Genomic DNA, 23,161 nt, shown 5'->3' on the forward strand with positions numbered 1-23,161 from the left:
AAAACGACTTCTCTGCCTATACATTCGCACGCGAAACGTTCAAAATTGTTTCCCGTGCTTTCTCCTTTTTCGTTTGTTGCGACCACTCCCGTTTTTACGGTTACATGAATCATATAGGAAATAAAAGCTACATTACGTTACACACAAACTGTCTAATAATTGAATTTCAAAGGTTTCGCGAGTTTGTAATGTGTAGTCCATAGATGATCGTTCTACATATCCCGATCGATGATTAGTGAAAATAAGCAAAGCGGAAGATGAACGGGCTAAGCGAATACTCATCATATAAGGCTCGATTCTGGAGGGAGGTGTCAGTTGGAAAGTGCGAGCTCTCGTACGAAGAACGAGAAACGGAACGTTTCGGTCTGTGAGCGATCGACATGAAACCGAAGCTGCGTTCTCTGCTCTTGTTCGCGCTTTTCTTTTCCGGTGAGTTTCGCGATTCCTATGCATACACATCGTTCGAGGATTGATCGCGGTCGTTAATACGGTTTTTGGCATGGTTGTCACATGTAAATTTTCGCAAGTTACATTCGGCGTTCTGATTACTTTCATATCGAAGGGGTTAGGATTTAAAAAAAGAAAAAAAACGAAAACGAATCATTGGGAAAAGTTAAATTTCCGCATCCGAATCACGATGCGTGCCGGAAATTTCACTTCCGCCTTTGGGATTCAATGTGAAAATATCGGGACAAATAACAAGATTTCTCTTTCAGAATGATTATTTCAAAGAGAGCCGTGAAAGTTTCATAGCATAGAGTTGGCTAGTTTTGCTAGTTGTTTTGTTGCAAATTTGGAACAATACGCAGCTAGCGTTGCGTTCTATATCCGTTTAGCATATTTAGCTCAGCAAAGACAGAACGAAGATAGTTTTGGCAGAAGGTCGAGGTTCGATTGAATTTCCGTATATTCTAGCGGATACATCGCTAGGAAAAGAGAAATCGGAGGACACACCGTGTATCGATGACAGCAAGTTTTATCGAAATCCCAATGCACCGGCGCATGATGTTTGGTCGCCGACCGAATGTGCCAAGTATTATCTTTGCCTAGGTAATTATATCCCGATTATATTTTACCACCTTTGAGATCGACTTGCAATTTTAATGAATTTTCTTCGATTGACAGATAACGAAGTGTTTGAATTCAGATGCTCTCAGGGGCTGCTGTTCGACGTTACTAAACAAGTGTGCGATTTCAAGGCGAATGTCGACAATTGCGACGTGATGTCAGGTATACACTATTTGAAATTTTTTTAAGATTACCGCAATACAAAAAGAAAAAGAAAAAGAAAAAGAAAGAAAAAAAGAAAAGAAAAATGTAGATACAGTTGAATAATAAGAAGGGTGCATTATCGAATCACATCGGATGGTGATTGGAAACTCTTTAAGCGTTTTACAGAGTCGCAGCCACCGAGACCGCTTCTTCAGGACGCTGACTGCGAAGAGAAACATTTGGCTTGCGGCGATGGTACGTGCTTCCCGGCTACATACTTCTGCGACGGGAGCGTCGATTGTCCCGATGCCTCTGACGAGGGCTGGTGTGGTAATATTAAAGTGTTTGACATTCAATGACGTTTCATTCATAGATGAATTTAACATCTTGTATCATTTTCATAGATACTCAAAACGATCCAAATGGCGCGCTACCTTGCAATTCAAGAGAATGTCACTTGCCTAATTGTTGGTGCTCCAAGGACGGAACTCAAATACCTGGCAACTTGACGACGTCGATGGTCCCGCAGATGATAACAATTACTTTTGATGACGCCGTGAATACGGAAAATTTCCAGCTTTTCTCTAGTATGTGCAAAACTATTTCACGAAATACGTACATTTAGAAAATGTTGATCGCTCATTTACATTCTGTTTTCCTTTCTAGAAATTTTTTCAAACGGTAGGAAAAATCCTAATGGATGTCCTATTAGAGGGACTTTCTATGTCAGTCATCAGTATACTAATTACAGAGACGTACAATATTTATGGAATATTGGACACGAAATTGCGGCGCATTCCGTCACGTAAAAATTCTTTGTAATACTAATCGAATGGTATCGAGTAACATATGTATTAACTATTTCAAATAAACAGGCATCGGGGACCGGAAGAGTGGTGGTCGAAAAATGCTACTATCGAGGATTGGTTCGACGAAATGGTTGGCGTAGCAAATATTATTAACAAATATGCTGCGGTTCGTTTGAAAGACATTAAAGGTAAGCGAACAAATCATTAAGATGATCTAATTTGATCGTGTCTTTAAAACAAAAAATATTTCAACTAAGAAAATCGATGGAATAGGTTTGAGAGCTCCCTTTTTACGAATCGGTTGGAATCGACAATTTTTAATGATGTCAGAGTTTGGATTTATCTATGATTCATCTATGATAACTCCATTTACCAATCTACCTATATGGCCTTATACACTTGACTATAAATCACCACACAGTTGCGTAGATCCCGAACAGCTTTGTCCAACTCGTGCATACCCAGGTCTCTGGGAGCTTCCAATAAATCAACTTTTGGCAGGTGTAAGTTTATATAACAACATTATATTACATAATCAAACATTATTGATTCTTATTCTATATCAACAACACAATGTTAATGCACACAACGATAAATAAAATAATTATCTGTGACAGCAATATACTTGTGCAAGAGTGGATTCGTGTCCTTCGGATTTATCCGGTGAAGATATATACAAAATATTAATGCTAAATTTTAAAAGGCATTACCTTAGCAATCGTGCACCACTAGGCTTACACTTTCATGCATCTTGGTTTCAAAATCTATCGTATTTCTACGCATTTAGTGTAAGTAAATATTACGATTAGTATTTAGATATTTTACAGGTGTCATTTGTATCAAACGATTAATTTTAGAAATTCATGGACGACGTACTGCGATTGAATGATGTCTACTTTGTAACGAGTTATCAAGTAATCGAATGGATGCGTAAACCAACACCCCTAAATATGATCGAAACGTTTAGGCCTTGGCAATGTAATTCCCGTAAATTCCAGCCATTTGAACTTGCTTGCGATTTACCGAGCAGTTGCAAATTACCGAGTAGAGTACTTAAATCGTATCGTTATTTACATACATGTTTCGAATGTCCCAAAGAATATCCATGGTTGAGAAACGAATTTGGAATGGAATAGTAAGTTCGTACACAAAGCAAGATTCGTGATTATGCATGCGAATAAAAATAAATTATCAAATTATTTATTTGAAGAAGTTTGCATTTATATTTTTATACGAAAATTATGTTCATTTTCTATATAAGTTTACATAGTTTGTAATGTAACATAAATTACATTTAGCTCCATTACAAAAAAATTAATCCACCATTGCAACATACAAATTAGTTTACTCTCAAGACTTAATTTCTTGTTAAAAATGTTGATCGAAGAAAGAATAAATTTTGTTAACCTTCTTGCTGTATGAAAGGATTTTGAATAGATTCCATTCCATCTACTGGACAAATAAGTACCACAGATGTACCTCTACATACAACTAAACCTAACATACGAGTGTCTTGATTTAACTTGTACGGATCATCTGGATCTAGAGGGACAAACGTTTTAATAAATATTTGTAGTGATAGAGTGAGATAATAATTAGTAAAATTACCTCTAAGGTATTCCGTGGTATTATCAAGTACTAAGTTCAGAAGAGGATCATATCCTTTTAAAATTCCTGCAGCTTCCCTTCCACCGGTGAATTTTACTCTAATATTTTTCTCCAAATATTTCGAGAGGTCGAGAATACTCTCTTTCCTTTTCTTTTCCCTCGGTTCTCCGTGAGCATTTTGTTGCTATAAAAAACATAAAGAAAATTGAACGGCTTGTAGGTTATGTTGTTAAAATAACGAATCTTTACCTGCTTAGCCGCCTGTAAAATGAAACACATCAATCAGGTTATTCCATTGATTTTTCTGTAGATGAAGTTTTGGTATTAAAAATAGTTCTCTTTATACTTACAGACATTGTTTGGTTTTCTTATTAAGTGGGAACGTTCCGCTACCGTATTAGCATGCGAATAAGACACATTTTAAACCAACGTTTGATTTAGAGGTTAAATTCCTTGTTTGGCTTTTCAAATATCGATTCTCGATTCCTTCCCGCGCTTAACTCTACTCGAAGAAGCGATAGTCTCATCAATGTACAGTGAATGTCTAGTTCCCTTACCAGTGAATAATGTTATATGTGAAATTGAGGAAAAATTGTTAATAAAGTATTAAAATATTTTAAACATCTTTATTATAATAACGTCAATTATCATTCAAATGGTAACAATGGGAATACGGCAACAGTTGCAACAATTTCGTAAAAGCTTGGATTTATTTCGTATCCGATTTATAAAAAAATACATGTTAATACATGGTGTGTGAATGAATGAGTGGTACAGTTAAAGTGACTGTTTCTCATTTACGTCTTTAAGAATAAAATTTGTGATTGTAACAAATGTTTATTAAATCCTATGATTATGAATGGGATTTTCGTGACACGGCAGATTATCGTTTCCTCCTAACTGTTCGGCGCATATGTCCGTTTCACCCTCGTTACAAATATCATTCATATCTTTCGCATCTTTCGCATCATTTTATTTAAAATTATCAATACTCTGTAATCGTTGTGCTTGCGATAACATTACCTTTACAAGTATTCTCTACCGTTCAATAAAACTGATATTGTACATCAACTTGTCATAATTTGACTCTTCCGTATTTCATTCACTCGAACTCGTACTATTTTAACTCGTATATTGTCCATAACTTCATTCTGGCTGGCTGCTTTTGGATGGACACTGTATTACTGTGTACGATTAAAACTTATCGATGCAACAGCTAAATAATTCGTTCTTTTAACTTATAACTTACGTTCAATTTATATTACTGTTTAGGCAAAAATTAAATTCGATGTATAAAATACATACTTCGACCAAGTTTTCAACAAGCAAGGCTTAAATACATCTACATAAAATCTATCATCATAACATTTCGTGTATATGTTCTTCGTGTTTCTGTGACTGTCTGTAAGTTAATTGTACGCTATTTCACAGAGCTTAAAGAGTACGTTATCATTTATCATACTATCGCGCATCGGTTCGGTCTGAAAGACTCGCTAGAAAAAAGAAAGGATACTATGGCATTGGCTGTTGATGAAAAGAACAATTAAGTCATAGCATTAAACGTTTCTCTTTTCTAGGAGTACAGGCAATATCAGTTTTTGGACGAAATCAATTGCCGAAGGTTTACACAGGGTAACTTTTCGTATAAAGTTGTAATAAAGAATTTACCAGCCGTGTTAAAAATATAAAGATTACTTAGGTTGACGTTATCTGGAATAGATTCCATAAGATGTAAGCGTGAATCACATTTAGACGATTTGTCATGTTTGCTGTCGATCTTCTTCTTGTTCGGATAACAATGGAATGTCGTTCATCTGATCCACATTATTGCTCTCCGTCTCATCTTGTTCCGAAAGCAAAGGAACTACTTGCCGATTATTATTATCAATTTCGGAAGGTCGTCTACTTTGCCCGGGTAAGAAAGACATTGGTATCGTGCCCGATGGTGTTGTCGGTGCAGATCGTGATAACCATCGCTTAGCTTTACTTTTCGAATTTGGAAGGCCTAATGGCATATACATTTTTCCTCGTGTTCGTCTAGTTTTATAAGATCCAATGTCTCCTGGACTTAGAGGCCGCTGCGTAGAGCCGTTTGCATTTGAAGCACATAAAACTTGAGGTCGATTTTGGTAACAAGACAAAACGGTGCTATGCCCACCGGGTAATTGGGGTAATTGTTGAATTTTATCTAACAGTTCACGTAACTACGAAATAACATTAAACGTTAAAAGAAATGAATATTTTGAATATAATCGTCTTGAAAATTATGTCACTCGGCTACAATGCATACCTCTATCGTTGGACTAGTAGCCCGCGGTGGTGAACACGGAGATTGAGCAGCTAAACTCGATATGTCAGAAGTAGTTCTATGATTAGCCAATGATACGACCGATCCAACGTCCATATTTTCCATTCTGGCACATTCTACTGCAGATAGCTCGTCAACGCTATTATTACACGAATACGGTGGTGGAATTATGGTATTTGCTTCATTCACCATATTACACATAAAACTTGAACCTAATGAATCTAATGTGCTCGCGTGTGAGAGTGATCTAAAATAACGCATTACAAATCCCGAAGTTCCTTTACCAGATCCTTCATCGTATCCAATAACTAATGGATACAGATTTGGTTTGGCCGTAACCTAAAATTTGAACACTTTAGCACGATGCCTATTTAAATATTGAAATATTGAAATATTTCATAAATTTGATGAACATACCTCATTATATGGAGGTGGTAATGCTTGGACAAAGGAACCAGAACATCTATAACGAGGTGGAGCATACCAAGATACCGAAGATTCTCTGTCGGAGGAAGTAAAATCTTCTACTATTTCAGGAGACCATGAACGATGACGAAATGAATGATGACGTTTCCATAACCAGCAACTACATGCTGCTGCTATAGCCAATCCAACAAGCACTGCTGCCCTACATAATACATTTGGAATGAATTGAATTGCTAGAAAGGACAAATGAAACGAAAAAACAGAATACTGACCATAAGTACCAATAAGTCCAAATTGCAAAAACATACATGTCTGATGAAGAGCGCATGTCAAAAAGCCCGTAACAACAGCCAAGGGTACAGCACTCTTGTGGAGGAGGGCAACTAGGAATTGAAAAATAATTATTAATTTAAATCTAAAGGCTATACAGAGTAAATAAGCACATTAAGCACAAAAAATGAAAAACTTACACACGCCCCCCATTGCACAGCCTAGAAGACACCTAAATATCAATAAAAAGGAAAGTAATTGTGTTATTCAATATAAAAGGAACCATTTAATTGAATTTAAATTTTAAGGAAATCTATGACATATAAGCGTTACATGCGAATGTTCACAAATATTTAATGTAATATTTTCTACAAAAAGAAGTCAATTGGAAAAGTGAAAGAAACTAAATATTTAGAAAATTTAAAATTGATAATGAAAAGTACCACGATACTTGCTACACCAAAATTCCATTGATACTCTCGTACCCGTCAGGGATCATCCGACTATAAAGGATTGTTTTCGTCGCGAGATAATGTACGGTGCAACAATAATTAGTCGTACACTGTGTTGATTTCATGGAGAAAACGTAATATTTTGAATTGTCGTAAAAAAAGATGGATGTGGAAAAGACTTACGCATGAATGAGAAACACAACGAACAAGAGTTCATTGTCTAGACACGGACGAGCCGTGCGTAAAACCGATGTATTGATCGACCTCAGGTCGAGCAGAATAGAACAAGGAGGCACTGGTACACGAGATATACGCTAACATTCTACAGGGCTATAGCATGCTGCTGAGGTGTACAAGAGCTGCATCATTAGAACGGTTCTTCATCGTCGCTCTTACTTGATCGACGAATAGCGTCAGGAGTACAGTCATCACGAGCACATCGAACGCGCGGTCTACAGCCTGCACCATAATTCTACCACGAAATGTATGCCACCGCACCACCATGTATATGTGTGTGTTTGGGTGTGTGTGCATATGTATGCATGCATATATATATAGCGCCACTATATAGCACGATTTCCTTTATCAAATATCTACCAATGGCTGCGAAACAACGTTTCTTTCCTTCCTATCCTAATTTGAATTTCCCAGTGTTGCGCTTTGCAATTTTTATACCGTTTAGCATTTCGTGACATTCAGTACCGTGACATATTTTTTAGAAAAACGAATGTAATATCACTTGCAATCTTAATTTACAAAATTATATAAGTTTTAATAATTTCTTTCATAATATCTTACTTTCTATAAGCAAAGACACGATAATCATAGCAGAAAGAAAACATATAAATTTATTTCAAAATGCAAACTGTAAAAACGCGGTATAATGGAGATATAACATGTACCACCAATCGGTAACTCGTTATCCCGTATATTTCTAAACGCGATTCGACGATTGAAACTTTTGAACTCGAAACTTAAATTCAAATGTTTAAGGGTTTGTAAAATTTGAATTTGAATTTGAGTTAATTTAAGAATTTGATTTTCGTAGAAGAAAGATCGTTAAATTCTCTATAATACATATGGAATAGATAATGCGTGTAGAAAATTAGTCTTTCATTAACCAATACAAGAAACGTTCGATAATTTAAGGGTATGCTTTTTAAAATACAAATATATGAATAAATTATTGGTCGGTCGGTAAGACTGTCACGTGTATGAAATCGTATAAATTCGATTGGACGGTCGGGCGTTTGATTGCCTCGCGATTGGTTGCTATGATCGTGTACTTGACAACCGTAAGGCTGCTAGACCGGTGTATTTCACCGCGCGTCATTCGCAGTGTGCGCGGCACTCGGTGCGTGAGCGTCGATGCGTGGTAAGTGCGCGGTGAGTACGGATACACGTTGTCGGAGTGGAGAACGCGGCGCGAGATCACCATGTGACGTTCGATGGATATGAACGATAACGATGATGGAAAAATCAACGATCGATCAACCGAGTGAATTTGAAACTCTGTGAAAGTATCAGAATCTGCTTTTAATTTACAGTTTTCACGGAGATCGCATTTGGAGAACATGAGATTACCGTAACAGACCAAAGGTGAATACATATATTTTATACAGCAATGATTTAATTTTAATAATACTCGTTTCACATTATTCGACAAAACACTTTTGTCGTTTGGAAGTTTTTATATCACATTTATCGTCGTTCTTAATTTGTGGAATGTGTATAGGTAGCATAGGGAATACCACTGACGTTGGGATATCATATATTCATATTCGCCATGTCCTGTCGCTTCATTCGTTCGACAGAGTGCGTGTTATCAATACATGTTTTGTTCGAAGCAATAGAATGGTGTTATCATTGGTTGCGCTATCAAAATTATGTCGTATTAATCGTCACAGCTGTATTTGTGTTCTTCCTTTTCTATAGTATCGTGTCTCCTTATGAAAGAGCAGAAGATTTATTTAATTTTACTAATTCATTAAGCAACGTTTATACTCATCCGGTATATATTTCCCGCGAACGATTATTTTCTTCGTTCGTGCATGCGACCGCTTGCAAACTAGCACGGCTTATGCATATTGTATAGGTACGCGCGTATAGTATCACTGGCAACGGAAGAATTCAGTTCGTCTCATGTTTTTCAAACACTCGAACGGTTGCGTTTCCCGCGTTCCTTTCAATCCAATTTTTCTTACAAGAAACTCATCATAAAGAATACTTTTTTCGATGCACATTCTCTATTCTTTATCCTCGCGTCGAATCATCAGTCGTTCGTTTTAATAGCGATATAGAATGATATTGATATTTCGCGATCGCTATTCGTTCGAATCGACCGAAGAAGGATTGTTTCGTTGCTCGTAAAGAGAAAAATTCAATCTAAACGCAAACTGCGTCACACTTCGTTCATCAACGCAAAACCAACCGCAATGTAACATCGAATCGATCGTCACAGTACGATAACAAATTACAGTTAGCTTTTGTCATAATCAAAGATCGGACTTGGCGGTGATCGCGAAGAAGTTGATGGTGGTCTCCTCGAACAAAGAAGTTCCTTTATTGTTGGGAACGATGTACACTCGAGTGTCTCAAGTGCATCGAGCACGGTACACTCGGTTACCCTGAACGCCTCGTTAACATTCCTCGTTAATCTGCGTTAAAAATTCACACGAACCAGCTCGAATAAAGAGGTGTAGAGTATTCATTTACATGGGTTGCCCGAAAAATCTGTCGGCAGGAAGAATGCAACGAAGAAAGTGTCGTGGAAGGTGTAAAGAGCGGAATCGTCAGACAGGCAGATCCCGTTTCCGCTGAGAGCTGGCCCAACCACGACGAACTTTTCCTGGATTCGGCTCACCGACGCCGGCCTATTTATACCTCGTCAGTTGTAACTGGCCATAATATAGCGGTGTGTAACTCGGTTGAAAGTTCGCCTAGCGACGCGATATCGAATGAAAAAAAGACATGGGAAGTTAGCACTTGCCGACTTTGGTTAAGATAAACGCGGATTCGTTGGAGAGAATAAAAATTAGGCGTACGCAACGGGGTGTAGGCATAGTCGGTGCACGAGTCAGCGTTGCGTGGGCGCCACGTACGCGTACGCGCCAGGTGTAAATAAAAGCGAACTCGTAACCCTCGGTTAGCGAAGCGCGGCCGAGCGGAACCTTTTCTTTCGTCCCATTGTCAGCTGGTCATCGTGTCTCTCTCTCTCTTTCTTTCTGTTCCTCTCCCTTTCCACCATCACCGTGCACGCTCGACTTTCTCAAAGCTATTGCCTATTACCGTAAGAATCCGTCTCGTCAACGCTAATTCCCTCGACGAACGAGGAAAACTCGCGCGACTCGCTCCTTATTTTCTCGAGGAATTCCTTTCTCCGTTGCAACGCGCACGCGAACGTGCATAGCTAATTCATTGTTTAAACCGACTTGGAATCGCGCCGTTCGTCTATATGGATTTTAGGAACTCCGTATAGGGTCGGCGGTATAAAATTGGCTAAATTTAATCGCGGTCGTGTTACCGGAATAGATAACGAGCTTTATAATTAGAGCGCCTCTCGTGGTAAGGAAGCATGTGGCTGGTAAAGAGTCACCCTCGAGCGCGTTATCTCGTGATTACGTGAAGGGAGAAATGAAAACAGTGGAGAAGTAACACACTGCCTCCTCTGTACGGTCAATTCTACTCCAGTTACTCGCACTCGGAGTATTTATATCTTTGGCTGCAATCAAAAGAGCTCGCGGCTGCTGTCTCGGCGAATCGCGTGTATACGTGTGAGTTAGCGAGTGCTTCTCAAACCGATGTACGGTCAGTTCCTCGAAATTCTGTTGTCCTAGTTTTAATCTCCTTTAATCTTCTTTTCCCGCCGTAACGTCGCTGTCTCTGTGGCGCCACAGGTACGAATCCTTTTTTGCACGATGGGGTTTATCAACGGAGGCGGATCGCGAGGTTGAAAGTGTAGCGATCTCACGTCTAGTGGCGCTCGCTAATTGGCGGGATAACCTCTCTACTCATTCTCTGTGGTGCGCGTTCGAAAATACGAAATCGAAGGATTCCGACGCGAAACTATTTCCACTTCCCCGACCTCCAACTTATCCTCCGAGTTTCCGTAATCATAATCAAAGTCGCGATAATTCTAATCTACTTGCTATGTCACTCGTGAACCGGGATTCAATGTATCATCGAGTCGCTAACTGAGTTATGTAACTGTGTTGGGTTTCGTTTAGCTATAGTCCATGTAAACGATTACTCTCGGTAAACGAGTGCAATTAGCCTCGCTATGCGATCGAATAATCCTGAATGTTGGACTATTGGAACGGGTTTGGGTTTTCACGCGAAGTTTATTCTTTCCGCGAAGATTTCTTGGAATCGGTCGACAACGTAGGGGGTAGGGTCAGGCTATGAATTTTATGATTTATTTGTGTTGCTCGTGGCAAAGGGTAGAGGAAAACAAGACGAGAAGATTGTGTGGGTACAGAGGATGCAGGGTTAGCTATTATAGCCGACTGTATGAATTACGACTGTGTGCATGCCAGTGACGTGCAGTCATCGGCCAATGTTGAGCGTCGATACCCCTTAGTTTTCGAGCCTATACTTAGCGGATAATCGACGCGATATACTGCGCTTATTAAGGGTGTAAAGCCGAGCCTCGCGTTATTCGGATGCTCACTGTTTTCTTTCATCTTGCATAAATTATCTTAGGACAACGATAAAATAGCAGGATAAAATAGGTTGGACGTTAGTCGCGACTCAACGCTATTAGAATAACATCGATTAATAACGTGAAATTGACATTGACTTTTACTCCGTCGAATGAAGAAAGATCGAGTCGTTATTAATTTATTCATACTTGAGACGCGTTGAGAATAATTTATTTCGATACGGAAGAGCAATTAATCGGTAATAAATAACAGTTCACGGTATTAAACACGATGCGGGTAATCGAGGGCGAGCATGATATTATCGAGTAAAGGAAATTTTAAGAGCAAAAGGAAAAAAAGAAGGGAGAAGAGAAGAAAAAGCTGGAGATGCCGGGGATCGAACCCGGGACCTTTCGCATGCAAAGCGAACGCTCTACCACTGAGCTACATCCCCTATTGAAAGAAACGTTGATAAAGTTGGAGAAAAATGTTCGATGGGTTTAACACTGTAGAAAGTAATAAATCAGTGATGCAATGAATTAATAGCGCAGAGTTGCATGGTGTCTAATGGCCAAGCCAATAATTTCAACGTAGAACTGACCGTGACCACCATGCGAGTGATTTTTAGCCATGAATACATTGAATCGTGCATGGGTACAATGTATGTACTTGAGAAATTGAAATTTTGCGCGTGAACGAGAATCGAGTGAAATCGAACAAGATGGAATCACGCGAAAGAATTTCCGTTCATTAAGACTGTGCCAGTTTCCCTAGACAGGATGTCGCAACTTTCCGCGTAATCGATGCGTCGAACGCGTTATTATCGAACGCTTTACATCGGCTTTCTCGTTTTTCTGCGATCATTAACTGTTGCGCTTTTTCGCGTGTCTACCAGCGTTTCAGCGTTTCAGCGTTTCAGCGTTTCCCACGCAGTTCATTCAATAAGCAGGCGTTTGTTCTCCCCCTTTTCTTCGCATTATTTTACTTTCATACCGAACGGGAAGACACAACGGTTGCTTTAAAAAGGGACGTTGCCCCGAATCTCATTGCAATGCTTCGATATCTAGCGATCGTTCTCAAAGCCTACGAATTAGCAAAGCAAATATGATGGCAAGTAGGATAATAAGCGAGCTACGAAACGCAGAATTAATGGCCCCGATCTGGAGCCATGGAAACGGAGAATGTCGTAATCGCGATCACTTCTCGAAAAATCGGACCGAGTCGTGGCTACAAGATGCCCGCTTCGGACCACGCTCTCGTATAATGCACCATTGTTGTTTCTTCGATATCACTGTATACGAGAATGAAACAACAACGAGGAATCGTCCAGTATCGTTGCCGAAGAATCTGCCGGTAATGCGCTAGCATAATAATTCCAAGAGGTGTGACTCCAAAATGGTTGTTTGTTCATTCCTACTCCTTCCATTTTTTCGTATTCTATCCACGGATTATCCACGGATTATCCACGGATGATCCACGGATGATCCACAAATGATCTATGGTACAGTATTGTTCTTCATTCTCTCCTCGAGTTATTAATTCTTCGCCATTTCAGTTCGTTGCGACTCTCGACCCAATTTCACTCATTCCTCTCGTGTTTCTTTCCCTTGGTTGTTCGTGAAAGGCACGTTGACCGTCCCAGTTTCCATTAATTTTTCTCTCAGTCAATCAGAAATATCTTCGACATCCGTTTTTCGCAAGAAGAATTCAAAGTAAACGTTGGAGAACATGCCGCTTGTCACGGTTCGTTACAGCGACTCTTTCCTCGAAGGCCATACTATTTCGAATTACGAGTCACTGACAACAGCCGATCGTCCCTCAATGGATCGTGGTAATAACGCAAAACTAGTCACAATTAAATTGATAGCCGTTGCCGTTTGTCCACGATATCTCGCTGACATAGCGATCGAGGCAATGCGTGAAAGTAATTTATTCGGAATATTCTTCGTTATATCCTCTGTAATATAAGTCTCTAACGTAACCTGCCTCACGATTATTACGCGTAACATTAGCCCTTGGCCCACCCTGTGCAGCCTGTACAGGAACATATGGCGCGGCACGTGCGATCGAACAACCGGTCTTCTCGGGCCTATACAGTCTACGTTGTCACGATATTCCATTATCGTTTTTCATTCGTTCGAACGTCTATCCATCTCGTCGCATAAACACATCGTTTTTTTATCTGTCGCTCGAGTAATCGTTTTATGGCAGCCTTAAGACCGATTTTCCATTTAACTCACTAGCGCCAGCACGGCCCGTTTCTCCAATAAATGTAATAAATATAAACGGTTGCATACATCGTGGAGTTATTTTCCAATTTTTCCTCGTACTACGTGTGTCATATTGTTTGCACGATATTGTTGAGAAATTTGTCGAGTTAGGGTTAGGTGATCTAAGTTGCAAGAAAGATGCCGCAGTGATGGGCATCAGTGGCCAGGAACCCTGAAATTTTGGAGGGACAAGCGAATCCACGCACGAGTCTTCGCAACGTGACTAATTGCGGCCACCCTGCAGATCTACGCACGTGCAGGCTCGTGTACAATCGTTCGCAATTGTCTGCGCGAGAATACAACGGTGGAAATCGGCTCTCGATTAATCACCGAGCGAACCAATTACGGCACAAGTTGTGTACCGTGACGAATTTGTCGAGGGGATGCCACGAGTCAGCAGACTTTTCGAAATTCTTGCAGAGTTTTCCACTATTTTCAATAGAAAATCGGTACGGTTGATGGACGAAAGGAACCGAGGCATTTTCCAGTGGGTCTAAACGTCCGTTGTGTCAAAACCTTTGCGGAGTTGGTACGTTCGTTAATTGGTTAACCTCTAATTGAGCACACGACGAACAGAGCGGTAGAATGTTAGAAGAGAGGGCAGCCTTAGAAGCGTAGATGAGAACTAATTAGCCATCGGTCGGCTCGACTGACCGATTGACGTCTTTGCTCCTTATTTCCTTTCACTACTCTTGCTCCTGCCACCTCTTCTTTGTCGAGAAAAAAAAAACAGCGAAAGGGTGAGCCCCTCGGTTTGCCTTAGTCGTATCGTTTAAACGACGATCGATAGATGAATTTTAGTAAACTGAACGAAAAGGAACTATGCAAGCAAATAAGCTTTCTTGACATAAAGAAGGAATACCTTGCGTTGAATGTAGAAAATGCAATAATAACTGGGCGAAGGTGATTTTAAGAATCATATGGAAGAGAAAGCAGAGAAATTTATCAACGCGTTACTGATCGCGATGGTGTTACTCGAGTGATCCGAGTATCGATGGAACCGATGGAAACGATGGAAACGATGGAAACGATGGAAACGATGGAAACGATGTCAGATTTTTTCCTGTTTTTCCTCTCAACTTTTGATGACTGGTTTCAGAGGAAACGTGTTTTCCTTGCTAACTTGCTACCGGTTGTACGTAATCCTGTTAGACTAGAGCAATGCGTCACTACAGACGCGCGGTTGACTCAGAGTCGATAGACACGCGGAATTAACCCTGAATTCCGGGGTTCGGTTCCGTTCCGTTTCTAATAAGAACGACCGGAGATTAACTGTGGATTCGTTGGAAACGTCGAAATGTCGTAACGACGGTCGATTCGTTAATTGGCCGATCTTTCATGGGGCTTCGGGCCCGTTGCCGCTTCCTGATTTTATTCCCTCCCGCTCCCTTTATCGGAATGTCGTTAAAGCAAGCGTTACGCGAGTATCTTATCGATCGGCAAACATTCTTTCTCATTGCATAAACGATTTGCACGGCATTTCCTTAGTTTTACGCAATGTTTCCCAGTGGAAAATCATCCTCCGTCGCGAGTGTGCCCGAACGAAGAGGAAGGCATTGAAATTGCTGGTAAAAGCGGGGCGCAACCCAGAGAGAGAGAGAGAGTCATCGACTCGGGACGAAAACGAAACGAGTATACGTTCGCGAATGGAACGATAGTAGAAGATCCACCGAAGATCCACCGAAGATCCACCGAAGATCCACCGAAGATCCACCGAAGATCCACCGAAGATCCACGAAGTCGATGACGTCAGAGGCTTGACGGGATCAATCGGAGAGTCAAGTCGCGATAATTGCGAGAATCGTCGGGATGCTCCCCAACGAGACGCTTAATTCCGCTCCCTCGTTCGTCGCAACTCTCTTTCTCCGCGTGACTCTTTCGCCGTTCAATTTACGGCCCCTCGCGCTATTTACTTAGCCTCGAAGATTACCGATCGTTAATTGTGCCTTCGAACCTGCGTCACTTACGCTTTCTCTCTATCATCTATATTCCACGATCCGTAACACCACCGGCGATATAGAAAGAAAAATAAAAAGGAATATATGAATCGTTATGTTGGAGCATTTTTCTGAAAACGGTCATAAAGAAGTTCGGATCGATTATCGTGGGAATGTTGGGCTTTTCGTCTACCCACATTCGACGAGCGAATCATTGTCGATGATTGGTTTCCACGGGCAAACCACGTGGAGGAAAAGACCGGGATCGACTAGATGTACGAGGACACGATAATTGATCACGATCATGGGGCCAACGCGATCCACGAAACGTTTAATTACCTCCGACTCCGACGACGTCTCTTTCATTAAATGCGCGAGTTGTCACGAATCGATCAGACTATAACCCGTTCGTTGAAGTGCAACGAGCGAATTAACGTCGAATTAACATGGCAGAGATTCAGATCCGTAAAACGATCCGTACCACTCGGATTGGCCGGTGTAGTCTAACAGTGTTCTACTCTTTTGCCGAATGTAGATGGAGAATCAAGGTTTCGAGGCGGAACACCCATCGCGAAGCGAAGGATCGACGACGATGCGAGAGCCTTGCCACGACTCGCAAGCATTTCCTTTCGAGCTCATCTCCAATGGTTCCAGCTCGAACGTGGATGGCCACGTGTACGAGGTGATCTTGCCCAGCGTAGAAAACACCTCGAAGCATTCCGGAGTGTCGTCGATCCGTCAAAACCCCGAGACACCGAACACGAATCGTCTACGTCTGCCGTTGAACGTAGCCGACTACATCTCGAAAGAAGCAACGACGAGATCCTTGGACAGGGATGAGATCGCTGGTGCTTTTCGTCGCAACCTGACCTTACCCTTTCGACGAGCCACCGGCCTCGATCCCTCTGCTACCAGCTCCTCCGTTCGTGTGAACCGGAAGACAAGCGACGATCGTGAAGAGGATACGGAAGTCGCTACGTGGAATGCCGGTCTCGTCGTCTTCTCGGACGATGCCTTCTCGTTTCGAGAGATCTCGGCTGTAACGCCGTCGACCGCGCTGCAACCCGAATGCAGGCCGAACAGAAAACGCAGAAAGAAGGACTGCAAGCACTGTAGGAGCAAAGCAGCCGCGTTCGCTAATGCCAGAGAGCTGGAAGCTGACGACAGAGAGAACGAAACGGTTCTGAGAAAGAACAGGGACAACGAGCAACGTTTGCAAGTGTTGGACTCAAGCGAGCCGCAAACCATCCTCGATACGCGTAATTTCACCACGCTGGCTGCCTGTTCAGCGAACAGGAAGGTAGACGAGCTGGCGATAACGGGCAGCAATACAACCTCGGTGTTCACGATTTCCGAGAAAGTAGAAGGATCCCCAGCCAGCACGATGAAGTTCATCGAAAGAGAACGGAGCGGTTCCGCGGAGACAAAGGAGGATAACACGTTGATCAGGTCGGAAAGAAGCCGGCCCAGCATGAGGGTAAATTCTATATACTCGCAGGATCGTTGGTACGCCAAAGGGGCGCCGATATTTTTCACCGACGTCAAAGAACACGGTACCTTTCAGGTGAGTACACACTTCCTTGAAGTTTCTTGGCAGTTAGTTAACTTGGCAGATCTGTATGTCTCGGAAAAGACGCGAGGTGGCGCGACGAGTGTCTTCGAGTCCGATTTTAAGCGTATTTCAGCGTGAGATGTCGAATTCGTCTATAGGGGTAGATCGTAGGTTGACAACCACTGCGAGGAAACGTAGAGCGCGTTGAGAACCGTCGCCTCGGTGGAGACGTGAAATTTGATTCGTCGCTAGATGGCGTCGGGATGAACAAGTTTCTCGCTGGTGGTTTTGTTTGACGGTTAGCATAAGTTGAAGCTCGTAACGACGGAAAGCATACTTACCTGGCGCAGAGGTTACCGTGATCATGAAGGCGGTTCCTCCAGGGCGAGGCTTTTCCATTGCACTAAGGTTAGGCTGACCCTTGCGAATATCCCTAATGTGGATATCTCGGGCGTATAATTTTTGATAGTCGGGACTGCGTTCGCGCTGTCCCGGACATTAATCCATTTTAAAAATGAATGTTTTTCTTTACTTTGAATTATTATAACGCAATCGGAAAAATGATTATTTTTAATTTATTCGTCTTTTCGTTGCGTAACGTTTTAGTATCGAATTTGTTCGTGTCACATCCGTGTTTCTCTATCGTTTGTGTTATTTGTATAAATATTTTTTATTCACTGCGGAGAAAAATCGAGGGAAAAATTTGAATACTACTCGTCGCAAACCGCGCTAGCTTATTTAGCCACTGATATTCTGAAAAATTTCGCGCAATCACGATTCGCGGTTGGTGTCCACTGGAAATAAAACGAGGAAGGATTCCCTCGCAAAAACCTTTCCAGAAGAAACCTCCGCGCGAATGATAATTATTCGAACGGCCATAAAAATACAGGGATCATTCTTATTTAATTATCATTCTCCTCGCATCGTATCGAAGTCGTGAGTCACGAAAGTGAGTAACTCGAGCTCGAAGGAGCATTAAAAACCGCTACGATCCACCGAATGAGCTTTGGCTTTGATCGCGTGATGCGGATGAAATCTTTTTTCCATTCCATTTGTATTCTAAACAGGAAAGGCTTGTCACTCGTGGCGAATATTCATCATCGTCCTGGCCTGCGATCTCGCTACTCGTGTCCCGTCGTAATCTTTGCTTTCACTCGAATTTTAGAATTAGAACGACGCACGCGCGTCTGTCGTTATAGCGATAAAGATAAAAAAGAAAGAAAAACATGGAAACGATCAAGCGACTGCTTCGTATAAATAACCGGGAAATTTGACCTGTCGATGATCGCCTGCACGGCGCGACGCGACGCGACGCGAGTTCGTTTTGCTTCGCGAGTGCACTTGCCGCGTCTGGCGTTTATCCGCCCTAAAGGAACAAAACGGAACGGAAGTGGAAAACGTCTATCTATAGCCAGACGCGCGATCATCGTTGGACGACAGCGCGCGCGCCGTTGCGATGCACGCGAGTCTTCTCCAACGAGTGAACATGCACGAGTTCTGACGGAAAAAATCCTCGTGATGCAACTTTGTCCCGATGAATCCGTGTCGCGAGTCGGATCGATCGACGGATCGAACATCGTCCACCGGAGATATTTCGCCGGTGGTTCGAAGGAAAGGTGAATAAGGGTCGCGTTTAACGTAGACTGGCGAAGCGCTACCGAGGTCGGTAGTCAGTTGGACTGGGACCATTGCCTCGGTAGGAACTTCGCCTAACGCTTCTTGCGTTTCTTAAGCGGTCGAACCCGGTCACACCTCCGCGATTTTTCCGTCTTGCTCGTATAAAAAGGCGAGAAAAAGAAAGAAAGAAAGAAAGAAAGAAAGAAAGAAAGAAAGAAAGAAAGAAAGAAAGAAAAAAAGAAAGAAAGAAAAAAAGAAAAAAGGAAAAAAGAAAAAAAAGAAGGCAAACAGGGTATTTTCGTCGTAATTTTTTTCTTTTCGCGTCACGGCTATATTTAATACGTCGAAGGTCACGGGTCAGAAGACGGTATCTGTAAAAGTCGAGCGAAATTGAGATCGACAATGCTTGACGCGCGCGAGTGACTACACTTTGTCCATTTTGCAAGAAAAATCGCCGTTTGATATCTTGCTTTTTCGCTGCGCCTTTGTTTACTTTCGGAAAGAGCTAGGCTTCTAATGCTATCGGGAAATAGATAAGCAATTATCAAAGGTCTAGTGTCGATTGGAGGAGAATGCGGCACCGATGGCTGACTTCCAGGTAATTCGCGGAGCTTTCGGTGCTTTCGGTGCTTTCGACGAGGCACAATCGCCAACTCTGGCAACCACCTTGTGATTCTACCTTGCTACTTTTCAGAGGGCCTACTCCCTCCCGATGCGAACGCAAACTCCGTCCTCCCAAAATCGTATCAACCTGCGGCGAAGCGTCAGAGGAGAACCACCCCCGCATCCGGCCAGACTTCGAAAGCACAGGCATGGCTGGACACTGCATCTGGCGCATCCTCTCGAGGCTTCCGGGTGTACCAGATCTTTGATCCTTCTGTTGATCGCGTTGCTGGTACTCGTGGTTATCGGTGCCGTCGCCCTGTACATCGCCTTTGGTAAGTTCTGCTTATACGCGTGTGTGCACATTCGACTTACGAATACCGCGAATTCGATAGAATTAACGTCCATTTGATGGTAACGATCAACGAGTTTTACGTATCGTCGATACTACTCGATTACTCGTTGGATCACAACGAATAAGGTTCTCGTGGAGCGATACAAGCCTCCACTGCACGTCTTTCACACAGCGAAATACGTAATCGTAAGCGAGCAGATGAAATTAACCACTGGGTCAATTGCACGCGGTCCGTTCAATGAGCTCGGCTGCTGTCCTGCTACTCGATAAATCGGTGATCGAGTGGAGACATGGTGAAGCAGTCGGAACAAGGCCTAATCCGCGTGTGACGCACGAGAAACGGCAAGTGCCGTTGACCGCTTATTTCTCGAGCAAAGGGATATTTCTAGCCGACATGCGAGACGTCCATCGCTCGTCTTTCCCTCTTCCCTTGTCCTAATCGCACTATTGTCCGCAGAACCCGAGAAACTGGAGATGATTCGACAGTACCTGAAATCGCCGACGAACCACTCGTTATCAAACGACCAAGTACTGGCCGTTGGAACGTTTCGGAATCGGTCGAACGGCGAGGAATGGAACGATACGTCGACCATGTCAGCGACGACACCGCAGAAGCCATCGGCCATCGGCACCCTCGCTGTGAGTAGTATCCTTTTAAACGGCGACTCGTCATTTCCGGAGAGCGGCACTCCGCCAGTGTCGGAAGCGGAAACGGAAGCTACGAGCCCGTACAGCCTCAACTCCACCAGATACTGCGACGATTGCCTCCAAGAGGAGGTCTGCGTTGCTCTCGTGGACGAGGAAGTGCCGACTTGCAGGACTGCTCGCGATCCCGAGGATCCCACCGGATGTGCGGGCTTTTGTCTCATCAACAAACAAAAGTGTCATCGTCTCGACGTCGACGCCTTTAGGTCTGTGCCACGTGCGTGTGATCGCTCGTTGAATTCTTCTTTCCCCTACTCGTAGCCGACCTTTCGTTCTTGGTCTCTCCACACAGGTGCGTCGAGATGGAGCATTACTGCTTGGACGACGAGTGGACCTGCCTAAACACCCTGTGCATCCCTCTGAAGAAACACTGCGATGGGCATATGAATTGTTACGACCATTCGGACGAGCAGAATTGCGGTGCGTACGCGTATATAGCATTAGCCCAGTTTTCCCGCCATTCGCGTCTTCCTTCTCGTGATCGGCTTTAGCGCTGCTTCGTCACAGTTTGCGAGGCTTCGGTTTACCCGTTTGCCCCTAACATAATCCGACGGTGGTAAGAGACAGACGCGTCTTAGGTTTTTGTATGATTTAGAAGGAACTGGCCGACACGAGGGTGTCGTATATCGAGACCTCGCGAGACCGTGAGTTAGGCGAACGGCACATATGAGAAGATCAGGGATGATAACTCGATTGCTACGTTTCTTGTTACAGTCTGCGATCTGGAGACGCATTTTCAGTGCGGTAACGAGACTTCCTGCCTTCCACTGGAGAAGAGATGCGACGGCAAGATAGATTGCTGGGACGCGACCGACGAGATTAATTGCACCTTAGGTAAGATACGCGCAACTATTCGTTGCGGTCACGAGAAGCGTATAAGCCTTTGGTTCGCGAATTATCGACTCGTCAAAATAATTACCAAAATATATATATATATATATATATATATATATATATATATATATATATTCTTTCCCACGTGAATCGCCATGGATAATCGTAGGATGGCTTTTCCCGAGATTATCCTAACGATCAGGTTCATCGACCGTTAAGTTATTCGCATACCTTTGGCTAGCACGATTTCTCTCTCTTTTGCTCTCTGTATGTAAATATGTACAAGTATATAATGTATCCTTTCATTTTCTCTCTCTTGTTGGGTTAAGGTCTTTCTCAACTTTCTTTTTATTTTCTGTTCTTCTTCGTAGGTCGTAATCTTGGTGGGTGTGAGTACATATACTCGTTCATTTGATACGTATTCGATTTTCGCATGCGATGCACGCACGTCGCTAATTGCCGTTAAACGCACTGCACGCTTTATACGCCGAACGAATTCCTAGCACTTTTGCTCTGTCGAAGCTGCTGCTGTTTCCTTTGCTCGGCAGCTTTCGTACGATATCGAAAAGTCATCGAGTTTGATCGGTGTAGCTTGATGCGCTTCTAAAAGAATGCAAAAACCGCACGCGATGCTTGTTTAGTTGACAACACACGGTCGCGTAAAACGTTCGCAACGTTTATTTTGATACCAGCGTGTCCCGCGGAAAACGAGTTTACGTGCAGCAACGGGCAATGCATATTGAAAGCTCGCTTCTGCGACAACCTGCCAGATTGCCTCGATGGATCCGACGAACCTCACGGCTGCCAAGGACGGTGTAATAAGCACGAATTCACGTGCCAGTAAGTTGACGATAATCCCTATATCGCTCTATGTCCCCGATGCTTTACGCAAGGAATTACGCAGGAAATCAAATTTATTTTTTTCATGCAGAAACAGTAGGTGCATTACGAAGGGAATGAAGTGCAACGGAGTGGACGATTGCGGTGACGGAACCGACGAGAGGCATTGTAAAGACCGATTCCCTTAACTTTACGTTTACATCCTCCGACAATCCTTTCATAGCGTTACGCCGCGTTACAGTATTTTTATTACGGATTAATGTAATTGTACATTACTTTGTACATAACTGTGCTGTATAGACATGCAGTAGTACGTAATAAACGATTTACAAATGGAATACTTAATATCAGGGTGTAATTAGGAAACGATATATTTTATTATTGTATCATACGGCAGATTACAAATATCTGTTATTCCGATGAGACATTGTTTTCAAGTATTACGAATAAGATATAATATTCGTTTACGTACGATACACTATTAAATAGGAGATCTTTCGTTTTTAATGTGCATTTTTCCTCTACTCGTGCGTCGTGTTTTTACACGTATTAAAATCGTATATACGTAGCTATATTTTTGTATACAAATAACTGTCAACATTTCTATAAAGTTTTATATATATGACCCTACGATTTGTTATATATATATATATATATATATATATATATATATATATATATATGTGTATATATATATATATATATATATATATATATATATAC

At 42.3% G+C, this 23,161-nt stretch overlaps 4 protein-coding genes and 1 non-coding gene across 9 annotated transcripts; 2 read left to right on the top strand and 3 right to left on the bottom strand.

The window, feature by feature from the left end:
* The first annotated feature begins 252 nt into the window (after positions 1-252).
* On the top strand, positions 253-3,240 carry ChLD3 (Chitin and LDLR binding deacetylase 3). 2 transcript variants are annotated; one of them, XM_017906781.1, is made up of 10 exons: positions 253-429; positions 916-1,050; positions 1,126-1,230; positions 1,399-1,542; positions 1,617-1,799; positions 1,879-2,017; positions 2,088-2,209; positions 2,295-2,524; positions 2,639-2,809; positions 2,879-3,179. In XM_017906781.1, the coding sequence occupies exons 1-10, from the start codon at positions 381-383 to the stop codon at positions 3,155-3,157; spliced, it is 1,557 nt and encodes a 518-aa protein (XP_017762270.1). In that variant the 5' UTR covers positions 253-380; the 3' UTR covers positions 3,158-3,179. The 2 variants fall into 2 exon arrangements, with proteins under 2 accessions (XP_017762270.1, XP_017762271.1); XM_017906782.1 differs by lacking the exon at positions 253-429 and having other exon boundaries at positions 961-1,050; positions 1,148-1,230; positions 2,879-3,240.
* Positions 3,241-3,409: 169 nt separating this feature from the next.
* LSm7 (U6 snRNA-associated Sm-like protein LSm7) lies at positions 3,410-4,117 on the bottom strand. Of its 2 annotated transcripts, XM_017906783.1 has the most exons (4): positions 3,980-4,117; positions 3,879-3,890; positions 3,630-3,813; positions 3,410-3,563 (listed from the first exon to the last, which is right to left on the bottom strand). In XM_017906783.1, exons 1-4 carry the CDS (start codon positions 3,983-3,985, stop codon positions 3,424-3,426), a joined length of 342 nt encoding a protein of 113 aa, XP_017762272.1. In that variant the 5' UTR covers positions 3,986-4,117; the 3' UTR covers positions 3,410-3,423. The 2 variants fall into 2 exon arrangements, with proteins under 2 accessions (XP_017762272.1, XP_017762273.1); XM_017906784.1 differs by lacking the exon at positions 3,879-3,890.
* Positions 4,118-4,347: 230 nt separating this feature from the next.
* Positions 4,348-7,619, bottom strand: LOC108552311 (uncharacterized). Its single transcript, XM_017906788.1, has 6 exons — positions 7,269-7,619; positions 6,834-6,865; positions 6,636-6,746; positions 6,355-6,565; positions 5,920-6,276; positions 4,348-5,833 (listed from the first exon to the last, which is right to left on the bottom strand). Exons 3-6 carry the CDS (start codon positions 6,689-6,691, stop codon positions 5,390-5,392), a joined length of 1,068 nt encoding a protein of 355 aa, XP_017762277.1. The 5' UTR covers positions 6,692-6,746; positions 6,834-6,865; positions 7,269-7,619; the 3' UTR covers positions 4,348-5,389.
* An 853-nt stretch (positions 7,620-8,472) lies between these two features.
* Positions 8,473-23,012, top strand: LOC108552304 (uncharacterized). Of its 3 annotated transcripts, none has more exons than XM_017906774.1 (9): positions 8,473-8,684; positions 16,468-17,496; positions 19,796-20,039; positions 20,517-20,970; positions 21,057-21,184; positions 21,479-21,598; positions 21,970-21,987; positions 22,291-22,438; positions 22,530-23,012. In XM_017906774.1, the coding sequence occupies exons 2-9, from the start codon at positions 16,468-16,470 to the stop codon at positions 22,624-22,626; spliced, it is 2,238 nt and encodes a 745-aa protein (XP_017762263.1). In that variant the 5' UTR covers positions 8,473-8,684; the 3' UTR covers positions 22,627-23,012. The 3 variants fall into 3 exon arrangements, with proteins under 3 accessions (XP_017762263.1, XP_017762264.1, XP_017762265.1); XM_017906775.1 differs by having other exon boundaries at positions 21,970-21,981; XM_017906776.1 differs by lacking the exon at positions 21,970-21,987.
* On the bottom strand, positions 12,108-12,179 carry TRNAA-UGC (transfer RNA alanine (anticodon UGC)). Its single transcript has one exon. It is a non-coding gene; the product is annotated as a tRNA-Ala (tRNA).
* Positions 23,013-23,161: the final 149 nt, after the last annotated feature.

The sequence above is a fragment of the Eufriesea mexicana genome, unplaced genomic scaffold (genome assembly GCF_001483705.2).
Source record: "Eufriesea mexicana isolate 0111107269 unplaced genomic scaffold, ASM148370v2 scaffold6179, whole genome shotgun sequence".
In the NCBI taxonomy this organism is placed as follows: domain Eukaryota; kingdom Metazoa; phylum Arthropoda; class Insecta; order Hymenoptera; family Apidae; genus Eufriesea; species Eufriesea mexicana.